Genomic DNA, 15,707 nt, shown 5'->3' with positions numbered 1-15,707 from the left:
TTTTTTTTTTTTGCTTTTTTTTTTTTTTTACTTTTTAAAAAATGTTTTTGCAACAACAAATGCATTTACCTTTTTTCCTTGCTGTTTTGATTAAGCAATTGGCATGACTCTATTGATGTCAGAGTTAAAAATGCAACGGTCTGGTAAAGTACTGCATAGTCATGAAAGCCCTAGTTTTGACTTTAAAAAAAAAAAAGTACACAGACTGGAAGCTTTACAAGTTGTCCAGGAGCACATGACTCATTTCACTGCACCAAGCCTTTTCAGCAGTTTCTTGCCTTTGGAAAGCAGCCCCTTTTTCTTTTTCGAGGCCATATCCCTGCCTCTGCCGGGGCTCCCAGAGCCCAGCACAGGAGACGGAGGAGACCCGGAATGGAGATGAACTGTGGGGGAAGGTGCTCTCCGGGAGGTACCTGTATTCTCGGGAGGAACCTAGTAGGTACATTGTTATCATTTATTCAATCTTTGAAAGCTTAAAGCCATCAGCAGCAAGAAACTTGGTAACATCACTTGTCCCACTACCCACTTAAACAAAAGGGCTGGTTTCTTTCTTCTCTCTGGCTTAAAATACTGCTTGGGCTTATGGAAAATACATCAATTTAGAGAAAAAAAAACAGAAATCGAAAACCCACCAATAAAGCCCAGTTTTGGTTATACTTTTTTAAAGGAAATGTTGGACACGCTTACTTTGCCAGAATTCTGGCCATAAAAGCCACAAAATTGGCTTTGGCTGTTCATTTCAGTACTCTGATAGTACTAAAATGGAGAGGGATACTTTCAGCTATAGATTTAAGAAAAATAAACATGTTAATTACTACAGATTAGCAATCTATAGAAGCCAAACTCTTTTCAGAAGAAAATACTTAAAATGCTACATGATCACTTACTTTTTAATGTCCTTTAAATGCCTTTTCTTTAAAATTGGCTAGCAAACTTTATGTACAGATTAGAGAAGATGGCACACTGGCTTAAAAAAAAAAGGAAAAAGAAAAAGCTAAAATGAACCTTAATTGCAATCAAAGAAAGCTTAAAGGCCCTGAGTGCTTGATGTGTATGCTGCAGCTATGAGGTTGTTAGATGACAGCATTCCTAAATATTTTGAACAGCTTTTTTTTTTTTTTCAGTCATCAAAAGCACTTGGATGAAAATGCTAAAATTACATATAGTCAGCCTATCCTAACTACAGTGCCCAGCTGGCAAAATGGTTGCTATCAATTAAGATGATATTTTCACAGTAGAGTCCATGCTGTAGGGAGGCCTGCTAGCTTTAGTTCAAGTTAAAATGTCAGCAATTTACTGGCTCATTGTGCAACAGTGAGTTAAGCAAAGGGGCTTCAAGCCTACTTTGATTTTAAATCAAGGTCTAATTCTAATGAAAAAAAAAAAAGAACAAAACAAACCAAAACAACTTGGTAAAGCACCCCAACGTACACCTGAAGATACCAGATATGGAGTCTAATGCATTCATTCAGTGAGCTGCATGTTTCAGGTCGAGACTTTATTGCATTGGTAAACCAAACAGTTGCTAATATTGCAAACGTACACTGCTAGGAAAATCCAGTGAATTGTACCACAGGAGGGGATTCTTTTCAGAAGCGTTGAATAGTTGGTCTTAGGCAAACTGGGGTAAAATAGATTGTGGAAAACACATTTTAAGGCAGACAATTTAAGTAGCTGTGTTTGAGTGTAGTGAGTTTCAGAACCAACTATCCCCTTGTAAACTACCGTCCGTGCCAGCGGCACTGCTGGTTCTGCAGGGGCTGCAGCTTTGTGCTTTTCTCTTGACACAGGAGCTTGGAATTTTTACATCCCAGCTTGGCTAGCAATGCAATATGCAGCTTTGTTTGTAGGGTAGTTAGACATCAAACTCTCCTCTCTATGTAAACATAAACATTGAGCTCGGGAAGAAATATGTTCCAAACGCCGACCTTCGTACAGGGAGGGCCGATGGGTTTCAGAGGCTCCTGTTTTAAAGGATTTGTCTCCCAAGAAAGGAGTGGACTCGACTAGGTACAGCAAAGGCATGCAGCCTGGTCTTCTGTGGCCAAGGGGTTTGGAGACATATTTCTTTTGTTCTCCCCCACAATTAAGTTTCAAGACTTGCATTAGATAGCCAGGTAGCTTTAATTGAAATCTCTATTGGTATCTTCAGTTGCTCACTTACGTGAAGGCTACATTGCCTTATTAAGGTGTGAAATGAACACTCTTCTTCTGTTTCCAAGCAGATGAGCAAAGAAATAAAAATATATATAAAATATATAATATATAAAAGTATTGCAGTGATGAAACAAAACCAAAAATGAGATACTCTAAACATGATTAATTCTTTCATGAAAGAGAAGTCTCTGTGCAATTAATTATCGCCAGTTGGAAGAGGAAGTTGTAAGGATTAAGAGAGGACCGCTGTCAGTCCATCAGCTGCAGTTACAGTTTGTATTTAGAGGAACACTGGTACCAGGCTTTTGTGCGCAAGAACCTTTTTTAAAGAGCAATTTAGAAGCTTTGGGAAATAACTATCACCAGGAAAGAGCTGCTTAAATTCAGGTTCTGAAGGGCAGATGACTGCAACCAAACAGTCCATTCCGTTTCTCCATTTACAAACGTAACGAGCTGGCACAGGCTAAAGCCGTTTTCCCTCAGGTTTTATTTTATGTATTTGAAAGATAACTTTAAATGGGCAAATGAATTTAAACGTAATGTTAAAAGTAATGTCAGAATGACGCGTGAGACAGAATGGAATGGCAGATGGAGGCTCAGGTGCTCCTGAGGGGGCTGCTTACCCTTTTGGCCTTGGCTCGCATGGGCGCGTCGTGGGCGTAGCGCGCGGGCGCGTCCGAGAGAAACACTTCCACATCGTCAGGCACTTCTTCGAGGAAGTTGGAAGGAACCAGCCCCTTGTGTCCATTGAGCTCCCCCTGCCAGCAAGGGAAGGGGCAGTGAGTGCTTTCGTCCCATCACATCTATCCCAAGGAGGCAGGGGCGCATTGCGGCCTCTTTCAGAGCTGGCGAGGGAGAGGGAATTCCCATCTATGGCCCCTGAGCTCACACAATCGCACATCCCTCCCCAGGCTGGTGTTTGCTGGAGCTGGGAGCAGTTTGGGCTGAGCCAGCAGACACAACTTACATAGTAAAATCCATCTTCATCGATTTCACCAAAGACAGTGATGATGTCCCCAGTGCAGAAGGTCAGCTCGGCCTGCAGGGTAGGAGCAGGGACAGGCAAAGATCAGCCTTTCTTTATTAATAGGGAATCCATTCAGATTTCCCCCCACTCCTTCATGTTAAGACACTGATGAAACCAAACTGATCTTTGACAGCCAAACCTCTTGTTTTTCCCCTCGGGGTTTTTCCCTCAGCTTGCTAAGCCCAGCCCCTGTCCCACTGTGTGTGGACACGCACAGGGCTCCCTGTGACCAACAGCTGAGACATTCAGGCCTTGGAGAACCTGCACAAGCTTTAACTGCAGCTTCAAAGGGCCCCTCCATCCATCCTGGTGGAGGGGCAGCAGCTCAGGGCGCTCAGGGCATCACCCAGCCCAAGCCCTGAGGCACAAGGCTCCTGCACTGCAGCTCTGCTGGGTGCTCTCAGCAAAACCTTCACAATGGGCAGCTCCTCTCTGATCAGCACCCAGTGCACCGGTCTCTTTAATTGTCTATGGCTAAAATGCAATTAGGGCGGGGCTTTTAAATTATGTTTAATTTCCTGTGGCCATGGGAGAGAGAACAAACAAAATCTTTGCAATACATCAGCACGATTTATTTGATTTATTGGCCAAACTACTTTGAAACACCATAATTTAGAAAAATATTTGGTTCAATAAGAAACAGAAAACAACCGAGCCTGTGTTTTAAAGCACCGAGTCCCACATATTTCAAAATTCACTTTCTCCTTCTACAATTCCGCCATTAAAACCAAACCCGAACATTTTAGAGGATGAGCGAGGAAGCTCACAGGCTGTGTGCCCCCAGGCTGTGCCCCTACCTCCACATCCACGTTGGGGGAGCTCTCCCTGGGGTCGTAGTCGTAGAGAGCCACCATCCTGCGGGTGGTCAGCGGCTGCTGCCGGCCCCCGCGCCGGCCACGGGGCTCTGCTGGGGGACACACAGGGAGTTACTGACACAGGTGTGCATACAGGCACTCAGGGATTGATAAATGCACTGCAGTTACTGATACAGGTGCTGCAGGGGTGCATGCGGGCACTCAGGGACTGATAAATGCACTGCAGTTACTGACACAGGTGCTGCAGGGGTGCATACAGGCACTCAGGGATTGATAAATGCACTGCAGTTACTGACACAGGTGCTGCAGGTGTGCATGCGGGCACTCAGGGATTGATAAAACTACTGCAGTTACTGACACAGGTGCTGCAGGGGTGCATGCGGGCACTCAGGGATTGATAAATGCACTGCAGTTCCTGACAGAGGTGCTGCAGGTGTGCATGCGGGCACTCAGGGATTGATAAATGCACTGCAGTTACTGACACAGGTGCTGCAGGGGTGCATGCAGGTACTCAGGGATTGATAAGGTACTCAGGTATTGGTAAAGTTACTCAGGTATTGATAAAAGTACTGCAGGTACTGCCACAGGCTCTGCAGGTACAGATGCAGGTACTGCAGGTACTGAGACAGCAATTGCAGGTGTTGATAAAGGCACTGCAGTTATTGTCAAAGGCACTGCAGTTATTGTATAAATGTAATGAATATTGATAAATACTTCAGGACACAAAACCCACTTTTTTTTTTTTGTCTAATCAGAAAAGAAAGCAACAAGTGGGGTGGTGAAGCTGCAGGTCCCCGTTTGCAGCCAATGCTGTCACCAGGATTAAATATTAGTTATATAAAATTATCCAGACACACACACAGAATATATCCCCTGGGGCAGTAAATGACTGCAAAATGTAGATGCATCTGAACAAAACCAAGAGGTAAATGCAGCCAAGCTAAGGGAGCCAAGAGTCTGGAGGGAAATGTCTGTATTTCCCCTTACCTATTTTCTCAATTGGAGTGTTCAAGGGAAGGAAACCTTGTTTAAGGAGCTGATCCATCATCTCTTCATCATCTGCCTGTATCTCAGAGACCATGTTACAGGGGATAAGGCCAACTCTTGCACAGGTTTCTCCACGGTAAAACCCATCAGCATCTTTGTCCCCATAAACCTGATATTCAAACAAGGTGAAAAAGCCATTAGCACTAGATATTAATTGCCAGGTCTGGTGAGATTTACACCTGAGCCTCTGAAGGAAAAGCCCAGGGTTGTGATCACACAGGCAGCGTTCCCCCAAAGCAGAGCTGTCTGTAAAATGCTGTGGTGTCCCGTGCCCTCAGGTCTCACCTTAATGATCTGTCCCTCCTTGAAGGGCAGCTCCTCCTCTGCAGCATCGGGGTTCGGGGACATGGTCAGCGGGTCGTAGTCAAAAAGTGCAACAAAGATTCGAGTGGAAAGGTCTTCTGTGCCAGGGTCTGTCTCAGACTCCTCGTACAGGTCTGGGGAGAGGCGGTCGTGGCCACCGTAGCCATCTGCGACAGCAAATTCAGGAGAGAGCAGTTCAGTGACACAAGCTGGCCTCATCAGCCAACTCCCCAGTTAATACTTGAAACATGGGCATTTCAGTGAAAAAAACCCAAACCTCACTGCGTGTCCTATAAAGCTTGGTGGGTTTTTTGTTTTTTTTTTATTTTATCAGCAAGTTGCTATTTTTAAAAAAGCTTATAAAGCCTGCACTGGAAGCTGGGCTGATTTCCTGTACCAGACTGACATTTGCACAGCTCATGTAGGAAAGCCATTTTTGTTAGGTTTGCAAGAGTTTGCCATGAATTAATGAAAAAAGTGGTCAGGAGAATGGCAGGTGAACACGAATGATGGCTGGTGGATGGCAGGGTGCACGGCTGGGGCGGGTCTGGGTGGCCACACTGATTTCACTGACCATGGGCAGCTGCCAGTGGGTTTCCTGAGCTGAGATCAGCTGTGTCTGAGCTGGAGCCACCTCAGCAGCCCCCGAGGGCAGTGCAAGGCTGCAGCAGTGCCAGAGACTGCCCCCACAGCCCCAGCTCTCCATTCCAGCAGGGCTCAGTGGGTGCAGCCCATCTCACCCCTCCAAACCAGGGCCAGCCTGGCTCCACAAAGACCCTGCTGCTGCTTTTCCATGCTCTCCTCCCCAGGTGTGAGGCTGCACAGAACAGGAATGCACCATCTGTCCAACTAACCAATGGAGGGGACCAGCAGGGGCCGAGACCTTTGTGGCACTGCACTGCCATGGGAGGACCTTCGCCCCGCATGCTCCACCCTGTCAGGCCGTCCTGCAGAGGCCGGGTTACCTAAAAGCTAAAAACAACAACAGAAAGAACAGGCTCGTCAGTTCATGCATGGCAACATCCTGCTTACACGGCTGGACACGGATCGGGTCAATCACAGTTGGAAGCACAAGCTCTAAAGGCAACTAAACTTAGCTTTTAACTGAAAGGTTAGCTGAAAAGTGGGCACTGCTGCCTGGCAAACCTGCAAAAGAAAATAAATGGTTCCCTGATTTATGGCAGAGCTTTGTAAACCAGCAGTCGCACGTCAGAACAAAAAGAAAAGAAAAGAATAATTTCTGAAATATTCTTTTGCCTTTGTTGTTGCGGCTAAGGTGGCGTTGGAGTGTCCTGAAGAGTGGCACGGGCAGGCTGAGGGCTGGGCAGGTGGGGCTGCCCTGGCACACCTGGAGTGCCAGCCCTGGAGCTGCAGCAGGAGCCAGGACGGCTCCTGGCCCTGGGCAGGTGCAGGAGGGCTGCAGACTCCCCTGGCACTGCTGGCTCTGCTGCCTGGGCACTGCAGGGGCTGTGGGCGCTCTCCTGAGCTCGTCCTGCTGTCACTGGCACCAGCACAGCCCGGGCACTGCTGCTGGGAGGAGCTGTGGGGGCACTCCAGCCTGAGCTGGGAGGCTCCAGGAGCAGCAGCTGAGCTCTGCTCCCTGTGGAACAGGCCAGGATGCAGCGAGCACCCTGTGCTGCAGGCAGAGCTGGCTCTGCTCCCTGCGGAACACACCAGCACTCAGTGTCACCCTGGGCTGCAGGCAGAGCTGGCTCTGCTCCCCGGGCACAGGTCCCTCCCTCACACCTGGAGGCTCCTCTGGACATGAGTGGGCAGAAATGCAAACAAGGAGGTGCAGAGCAGAGCATCCCTGGCAGGTGTGCATGGCCCTGGGCTCCCTTGGCAGCAGCTCTGTGCCTGCATTCTCTGCAGAGATGCAGTCTGCAACTTCAAAGGCAAGAAGAGATGGTCTGACAAGGACGGCAGCGTGGTGACAGCGCGGAGATAAGGCAGAAAATGGAAATGATGAAGCTGTGACTCCATAAATCTGGGTCACTGGCACACTGGGGGAGAGTCTTGATTCTTGTCTTGAGATGTTCCATGATAAAGAGCATATCCTGAAAATTCTGGGAATGAGATGAATAAAAACAACATGATGAAATGAATTCCTTGACAATAATTAAAAAAAAAAATTAAAATATGGATGAAACATTTCTCCAGTTAAAAATGCAGCTTGCTTTTCTGGTTTTTTTTTTTTAGAGCAACATTCAGATGGGCAAAATAAAGAAAAGCAATCTTTTGGAAAAACTATAGTTCAGCTAACCCTTAATTAAAATTTAGATTCAGTTGTCCTTTAATAAAAGCAGCCATTATTGTAATTTGTTTGGGGGAAAAATCATTGCAAAGCAAATTAATCTGATTTCAGCATGACTCAAAAGAGGACCATAAATGAAAATGCAGAGTAACAAACCAAAATGAATGGGGAAGAAAAAAAAATGGGGAGAAAATGTAGCAGATGGGTCCAAACGATTGACTTTAAAAATCAATTTGGGAAAAAAAAAAAAATGGAAAAAGAACAAAAAAAATAAAGAACAAGAAATAAAGAGAATAAAGAGACCAGACTGATTTGGCAAGCAGATGTTAGAAGAAGATACTTCACACACCAGGGCGTCTTGTGCCTCTCTGAGGGGCGGCTGTGCCAGGGCAGCCGCTGCCCTGGGCTGGGCTGCTCGGGGGAGGCTCCTCCAGCCCCGCTCGTGCTCGGCTCTGCGCGGAGCCCCGGGCGGCTCCAGCTCCCCGAAATCCTCCTCGATGCTGCTCTGCCGGGTCAGCGTCCTCCTGCGCGACAGCGGCGGCCGCGGGCCCCGCCGGCACGGGCACGGAGCGGGCTCCTGGGGGGCTCGGACAGAGCGCTGGGGCTGCTCCTCATCACCGCCCCACGGGGGTCTGACATGGAACTGGGACCGCTCCTCATCACCGCCCCACTGGGGTCTGACATGGAACTGGCACCGCTCCTCATCACTGCCACTCCTGGGTCTGACACTCAACCGGGGCTGCTCCTCATCACCGTCCCATTGGGGTCTGACACCGTGCCGGGGCTGCTCCTCATCACTGCCCCATTGGGGTCTGACACTGTGCTGGGACCGCTCTTCATTGCTGCCACTCCTGTGTCTGACACCCAAACGGGGCCGCTCTTCATCGCTGCCCCTTTGGGCTCTGACATTGAACTGGGGCCGCTCTTCATCGCTGCTCCTTTGGCGTCTGACGCCCAACTGCGGCTGCTCTTCATTGCTGCCACTCCTGTGTCTGAAACTGGGCCGGGGCTCCTCTTCCTCACTGCCACTCCTGTGTCTGACACCCAACCGGGGCTGCTCTTCATCGCTTCCCCTCTGGGCTCTGACACCACGCCGGGACCGCTCTTCATCACTGCTCCTTTGGGCTCGGAAATTGTGCTTGGACCGCTCTTCATCACTGCTCCTCTGAGCCCTGATACCGAACGGGGACCACTCTTCATCACTGCCCCATTGGGGTCTGCCACCAAACCGGGGCTGCTCTTCATCGCTGCTTCTCTGGTGTCTGAAACTGTGCTGGGACCACTCCTCATCGCTGCTCCTTTGAGCCCTGACACCGAACCGGGACCACTCTTCCTCGCTGTCCCTCCTGTGCGTGCCACCCCACCAGGGCTGCTCCTCATCGCTGCCCCACGGTGCCCGGCCCAGCCGGGGCTCCTCCTCCTCGCTGCCGCAGTCCAGGCCGCTGTCGGGGCTGCGGGACAGGGCCTGGCTGCCCTTCCCTCCTCTGTCCTGCAGCTCCTGCAGCCCCGGCCCTGCCCTGGCCCTGCCCGGGCGCCTGGGGCTGCGCTGCTGCTCCTGCCGGCACGGCCTGCCAGCCCGGGGGCCTCTAGCTATTCTGGGGTTCTTTCTATAGGGCATACCTAAACCCTGCTTGTACAGCACTTCGGGGTATTCACCGTCCTCTTCAGCCACCTCTGGGATACTGAAAAGCCTTTTACTGTGCCGTGTCTGCTGGGGAAAGCCAGGCTGTTCCACAAAAGTGGCTTCAGTGGTCTTATTCTTATCGTACTCCTTAAGATTATGTAATGCCAAAAACCAGACAGGGAACAAAGAGTGTGTGACAAAAATAAAATGGGAGGGAAAAGGGAGAAAAGAAAAATAAAGACAGAATTAGTTTTAGAGCAATGGCAAACGTAAGACATGCAGCTTATATTATGAAAAGGATGTCATGCTTTGAATGAGGATCTGTGAAAAATAAAGACGTGGTTAAGAAGTTGCTGGGTGCCAGGTACAACATGAGAGGGCAGTGCAAACAACTGAGGGATGCTCTTAACCGGAATAAACTCATGCATTGGAAACGGAGTCATGGAAGCCACGTACAGGGTCCAGCATGGGGGATGAGAATGGCACTGAAACTCCTTCCTGCCCCGTGCCAAGCTGCCCTCTGATCCCTCTGCAACCAGAACCCACAGCTGAGAAGGACAGCTCTGCCCCAGCAAGCTGCCCTGCTTTGCATCTCCTAAAGCTTCTATGGAAGCAGTAAATAGCTTCAGTCTCCTGGCAAAGAAGAGCTATTCCACAGCCCTCACCAAGGGAGTTCTGGTTTCCTCCCTAAAATTCTGAAAAACCTGCACCATTTTTAAAGCTTGGCTCCCAGGGAAAGCCCCAGGGACGCAGGCTGATGTCTCTCTGATGTCACCTGGTCTGCGCTGCCACCAAACCTCATCATGGCCTTGTACCTGCTCCATAAAACCAGTGCCTGAACATCAGCCTGGGAGCCCAAGGAAAAGTCTCTGTTTGTGCCAGAAGCAGGTAAAAACGATCCCAGCCTGGGCAAAAGCAGCATTCTGGACATGCAGACACATTCAGCAATTTTCCTATTCCATTTCCACAAAGCACTGGGGGTGTCCTGGCTGGGCTCTGGGAGAGGGAAGGGAGCACAGGGCAGGAGCTGCTGGCTCTGGCTGCCAGGATTACTGATCCTGCATCAGAGATCATCTCTCCTTGTGCCTAATGCCCGGATCAGGGGCACCTCTGGGCTCAGGAGCACCCAGAAATAACAACAGATCCTGCTGGAGATGTCAGCAGCATCTCCCTCCCAGCACTCTGAGCTCAGCTGCCGTTTGGTCATTGTCCCTTCCAGGCAGAGGGAACTTTCCAAGTCACTTTAGACTGCTTCACCTATTTCCTTTGTTTTTAAAATGTGTGTAACACCTGTGAAACTTGAGATAAAGCACCGCAGAAGTGAACAAAAGGTCAGTTAGCATGAACTACATCGAGGGAAGCCTGCAAACCTTGGCAGGTCAAAATCGATCTCCCACACCAGTTAAGGCTCTGGAACTTTCTCAGTATCCACATTGGTAATACTAATTTAAATCCAAGGGGTAAATACACCTTCTGATGCATACAGAACAAGAACAGTCTGGGGATCATTCTTTTTGCCAGGGAAGGGGACACAATGGGCATGCAGAAGGATTTTGGTTTCAGCCTTTCTGCTGGTGCAGCAATACAAACAATGGTAATTTCTTACTTTGAAAAAGAACCTGTCTCACTGCAGGCAGTACCAGAATAAAAGGACTGAACTCACAGCACATGAAAGCAGTCATAGCAATGGTCAGAATTCTTATAGGCATGACCAAGTAGTACTGACTTTAGTTAAATAACAATCTACTGAGGAAAGTGTTAACCTGTGAGTTTGTGCTTTCTAAGAAAACCCAGTTTGTGCAATTACTACACACACAAAGCAAATACAATTCACATGTACAAATATAATACGGCAAATATATATTCAGTACTGGGTGTGTTCAGTGTTCTGCATATGCTTTAGTTGTTATATTGAAGTTTCTTTCGTGATGAATATTCCCGTACTAAAGCAGTATTTCTGGAATGTATTTCCTACTCTCTCTGGTGATTCCCTAAAGTTCAGAGCACAAGGAGTTCTGATAAAACATTGATCAAACAAAGCTGAAACAACTCCCTTTCCCACAGGAAAGCTTTAAGCCTGTGGAAGGGATGGGACCAGCACTGGGTACATGGACAGATCACTCACACAGGAAAAACAGAAGTTGTTTTGTAAGTCTTTACAAATCTCCTCGCTCAGAAACAACTCATTTTTCAGGGTGGCACATGCAGTATATCCTCACAGAGACAGGGGGAGACCCCAGATGCAGAACAGAAATTGCAAGGGCAACGATCACATACAGGAAAACAGTCAGTTAGAAGTTTACCTATCAAATAATGAAAAAAAAACCCCTAAGGTAATAAATGCATTAAAGCAGCCCAGCTCTACCTTCTAGCAGAGTAGGCTTTAGTGTCTGCAGGCTCTGGGGTGGCTGCAGGAGCCAAGGATGCACCCAGGGGTACCCAGGCTCTGGGGTGGCTGCAGGAGCTCTCAGGGGTGCCCAGGGGTGCCCAGGGGTGCCAGGCTCTCAGGGGTGGCTGCAGGAGCCCCAAGGCAGCACCCAGGGGTGCCAGGCTCACCTTGAGCGTGCCGTGCGAGCCCAGGCTCAGGCGCCGCCGCCCGCCCTCCTCCAGCTGCATCTCGGAGTAGAGCTCCTCCTCATCCTCCTCCAGGATGTCGGACAGGTCCGAGCCGCGGCTGCTCTCCGTGTGGTACTCGTCCCCCAGGCAGTAGTGAGCCTGGCAGGGCACAGAGAGCTCTGCTCAGGCTGCTAATCCTGCTGAGCCCCTGCAGCCCAGAGCAGCCACAGCCACAGCCCGGCGGGCGCTGCTCTGCTGGGCACGGCCCAAGGAAATTCTGTTTGCCCAGTTATGATTGTAAGGCAAGAAATCCAGTCTCAATCCCTGTGGAAATTCTGTTTGCCCATTTATGATCATAATTCCAGAAATCCAGTCTCAATCCCTGTGGAAATTCTGTGGAAATACTGTTTTGCCCATTTATCATCCTAATTCCAGAAACCCAGTCTCAATCCCAGGTGATACAATAAAGGATCTCTCCATTCACAGCTCCAAATCCAGTTTTAGTCTTGATTAAATTCCCCTCATTAAAGAGGTCCTTCATGCATCAACGGGCTTGCTGACCAAACTGCAAAACCCTGAGGATAATTCACGTATCATCTGTTCTTTGCAGCTGTTTGTTACATCACATTAGAATTTCAAAGTGGTCAGCATTTAATTCTAGCAGCATATTGCCACCATGGTGGACCCTCAACACAGGAAGTCAGGTGTTTGGCTAAAGTACTATGCCAAGACATAAAAAACCCATCTCTTTTCTAGAGTTCATATATCTCTTGAAAGTAATGTAATAAATTATTTAATAGTTGTTTTCAGTGGGATCAGACTAAAAGCTGTGCAAAACACAAGGAACAGGAGCATCCCTGCCCATGGCTCAGCCTCACCTGTGTCCCAGCCTATGTCACTGTGTCACTTATGTCACAGCCTGTGTCCCCACCTGTGTCACTGTGTCCCAGCCTGTGTCCCCAGCCCAGCCCAGCCCTGCAGTGCCATGCAGAGCTGCCCTCCAGCAATCCCTCTGTTCCTGCACAGCCAGGCCAGCCCCTCACCTGCTTGCCCAGCTCGGACTCCTTCAGGAACTCATCCACCGAGGCTCCCCTTCGCTTCACCCTGGGCGAGTCATAGCCATCCTCCTCCTCCTCATCCGAGTACGGGGCTGCGCTGCTCCTCTCACTGAAAACGCTCCTCCTCTCCATCTGGGGGACAGCAGAGGGACACTGGGGACATTGGGGACACTGGGGACACTGCCCTGCACCCACAAACACAAATACAAACGCTCCTCCTCTCCATCTGGGGGACAGCAGAGGGACACTGGGGACATTGGGGACATTGGGGACACTGCCCTGCACCCACAAACACAAATACAAACGCTGCTCCTCGCCATCTGGGGGACAGCAGAGGGACACAGGGGACACTGCCAGGGACACTGCCCTGCACTCAGGGACACAAACACCAACATAAACTCTCCTCCTCACCATCTGTGGGAGGACAGAGAGCAGTGAGGGACACTGCCCCTGCACCGAGGGACACAAATACCAATACAAAGATTCAAGCACACAACATTTAAAAGCTCTCACGGTTTAAAGCACTGTCAGTTCCCCCTGGATGGAACCCTTGAGGAGTTTTGAAGAAGTTTTTGCCTGTTTTATTACCCTCACTCTTAAATAATGACTTGATGTGTTTGTCAGCTGAGCTGCCAGCTCTCCTGCCTGTTCCACTTCCCAAAATTCCCAGTACTGCACCCGGAGGCTGCCAGCAGACACTCTCCTTTCCCTGGCAGAGCAGTGGGTGCTCACTCACAGCAGCATTGGAGGCCCCAGTACCAAAGGCTGCAGCTGAGGCTGTGCTGTGCTCTGAGAGCCCCTCGTGCTGCTCTGTGACAGAGCCCCTCCGGCAGAGCAGGCAGGGCAGGCTCACAGCTCCTCCTGCAGCACTTACCGCCAGTGCAGGACTTGTACCACAGGGGACCAAACGGGACAAACATCCCTGGCAGGACTGGATTTCATTTAGAATCAATTTGTCTGTAAACTTCTGTCCAGATTCCTGAATAAATCATTTCAGGCATCACTTAAACTAATGTAACCAAACGTGGTTCAGAGCACATGTCATGTCAGCAATTCTCCACACCAGAAAAAGGATTTCTGCTCTCTTTCCCTGTGTGGTTCTTAAATCAACTTTCACCTCCTAGGGCCAAAGAAACCAATTGCCTTTTCTCCCTCTATTCCATCCCAGTGTTATTTATAAACAAAAGGGAGATACATACAGATGCATACATATGTGTTTATCCTATTATCATTGATCCAGAATTATTCAGGTTCTCAAAAGCTGGCTCGATTTACCCACTGGATCAAATGCATCCCAAAACAGGAACAGTCAATCAGCTGGGGCTGTTAAGACATGTGTGAACTGTCCAAATTAAAAAAGCCATTTTGGAGATACAATGGGAGACTAAAAACTGGACATAACTGATGACTGCCGGATGAAGCACCAAGAGAATCTGTGGGTAAGTGACACTTGAAGGAAGTAACAGACAGTTGTGAGCAGCTTGTGACGAGAAAGTAACTGCCCAGGGCCCTGGGGGTACTTCAATATTACATATTTGTGTGGAACACCCACAGCACGTTGTCAGGGTACATCCACATCAGCTGCACTGAGCCCAGAGCCCCACACGTGGGATTTAAATCAACCAGCAAAGACCTGAGCCAGTGCACAGCCTTGGGTCACGGGGCTCCCAAAGCAGGGGCGTCCCTGGGCAGTGACACTGCTGGCAGCTCCAGGAGGAGCTGGAGCAAAAGCAGCTGCAAACCTGAGTGACAAGGCTGCACTGAGAGGGGAAAATGTACAAAATTCCCTGTGGATCCACGACAGCAGACACAGGAGGGCTCCATCAGCCCAGAATTCCAGCACTCTGCTTCTCAAGCAGTGGATCTTCAGAGCTGAGGGATGATTACCCACCCCTTGAGGGACACGATGAGCAATCTTTGGCAGCAAGTGCCACAGTGGACAGACCAGAAAAGCCCCAGTGCAGGTGCCCCAGAGAGCAGAAAAGCCCCAGTGGTGTCACAGAGCACAAAGCAGCCCAGCAGAGCCTCAGTGCAGGTGCTCCAGAGCCCAGCCCAGCCCAGCCCAGCCCAGTTTGCCTTTACCCTGTTGCTCTCGGCCACCCTCTGTGCAGCTTCCCTCGCCATGGCTTTAGCGACGGTGTTGGGGACCGGAGTGCCTTGAGGCTGGGGCAGGATCCTGTTGGGGGACGGAGACCTCCTGCCCTGGAGGGGGCCGTGGAAGGCGGGTGGCTCCAGCATGTGTCCGTGCCCGGGGGACACCGAGCGAGTCTGCTCCCAGGACTCATCCCGCTTGAAATGCGGCCCGAAATGTTCTTCTTTGGTTTCTGGGGCTCCGGCACTTGCTAATGGCTTGGCTTTGGGAGCAGTGCGGGGCTGGGGGGGCGGAGGCACCAGGAGCTCGGGGGGAACGGCAGCAGGGGCAGAGTCCAGGGACTCGCCCTGCACCGAGAGCGTCCGCACGGTGAGCTCGCGGGCGTCCAGGGCGCGCAGCCGCGGCAGCTCCAGCGGCGTGCCCTCTGCGGCGGGGAGGGACACCTCGGACACCTGCGGACAGACAGACAGACAGACACTGTGAGCACCCTGTTCTATATCAGCACTGTGCCCTCTGCGGCGGGGAGGGACACCTCGGACACCTGCGGACAGACAGACAGACACTGTGAGCACTGTGCCCTCTGCGGCGGGGAGGGACACCTCGGACACCTGTGGACAGACAGACACCTGTTAGCACTGTGCCCTCTGCGGCGGGGAGGGACACCTCGGACACCTGCGGACAGACAGACAGACACCTGTTAGCACTGCGCCCTCTGCGGCGGGGAGGGACACCTCGGACACCTGCGGACAGACAGACAGACAGACACTGTGAGCA

General features: G+C 50.2%; 1 protein-coding gene across 17 annotated transcripts in view; it reads right to left on the bottom strand.

Annotated features, from left to right (window-relative positions):
- RIMBP2 (RIMS binding protein 2) overlaps positions 1-15,707 on the bottom strand; it is a 70,055-nt gene continuing 54,348 nt past the window's right edge. For 6 of the 17 annotated variants that reach the window (XM_074554566.1, XM_074554567.1, XM_074554568.1 and 3 more), the window contains 11 exons: positions 14,924-15,385; positions 12,827-12,973; positions 11,784-11,942; positions 7,953-9,374; positions 6,204-6,321; positions 5,332-5,516; positions 4,987-5,155; positions 3,982-4,091; positions 3,125-3,196; positions 2,781-2,915; positions 1-432 (listed from right to left, as the gene is read on the bottom strand). In XM_074554566.1, the coding sequence (XP_074410667.1) occupies positions 241-432; positions 2,781-2,915; positions 3,125-3,196; positions 3,982-4,091; positions 4,987-5,155; positions 5,332-5,516; positions 6,204-6,321; positions 7,953-9,374; positions 11,784-11,942; positions 12,827-12,973; positions 14,924-15,385 (3,171 nt within the window). In that variant the 3' untranslated portion in view covers positions 1-240. The other 11 variants (XR_012583116.1, XM_074554573.1, XM_074554575.1 and 8 more) reach the window with 11 other exon arrangements.

The sequence above is a fragment of the Zonotrichia albicollis genome, chromosome 18 (assembly GCF_047830755.1).
Source record: "Zonotrichia albicollis isolate bZonAlb1 chromosome 18, bZonAlb1.hap1, whole genome shotgun sequence".
In the NCBI taxonomy this organism is placed as follows: Eukaryota; Metazoa; Chordata; class Aves; order Passeriformes; family Passerellidae; genus Zonotrichia; species Zonotrichia albicollis.
The sequence above is the reverse complement of the archived record's forward strand: the minus strand, read 5'-3'. Positions and strand labels throughout refer to the sequence as shown.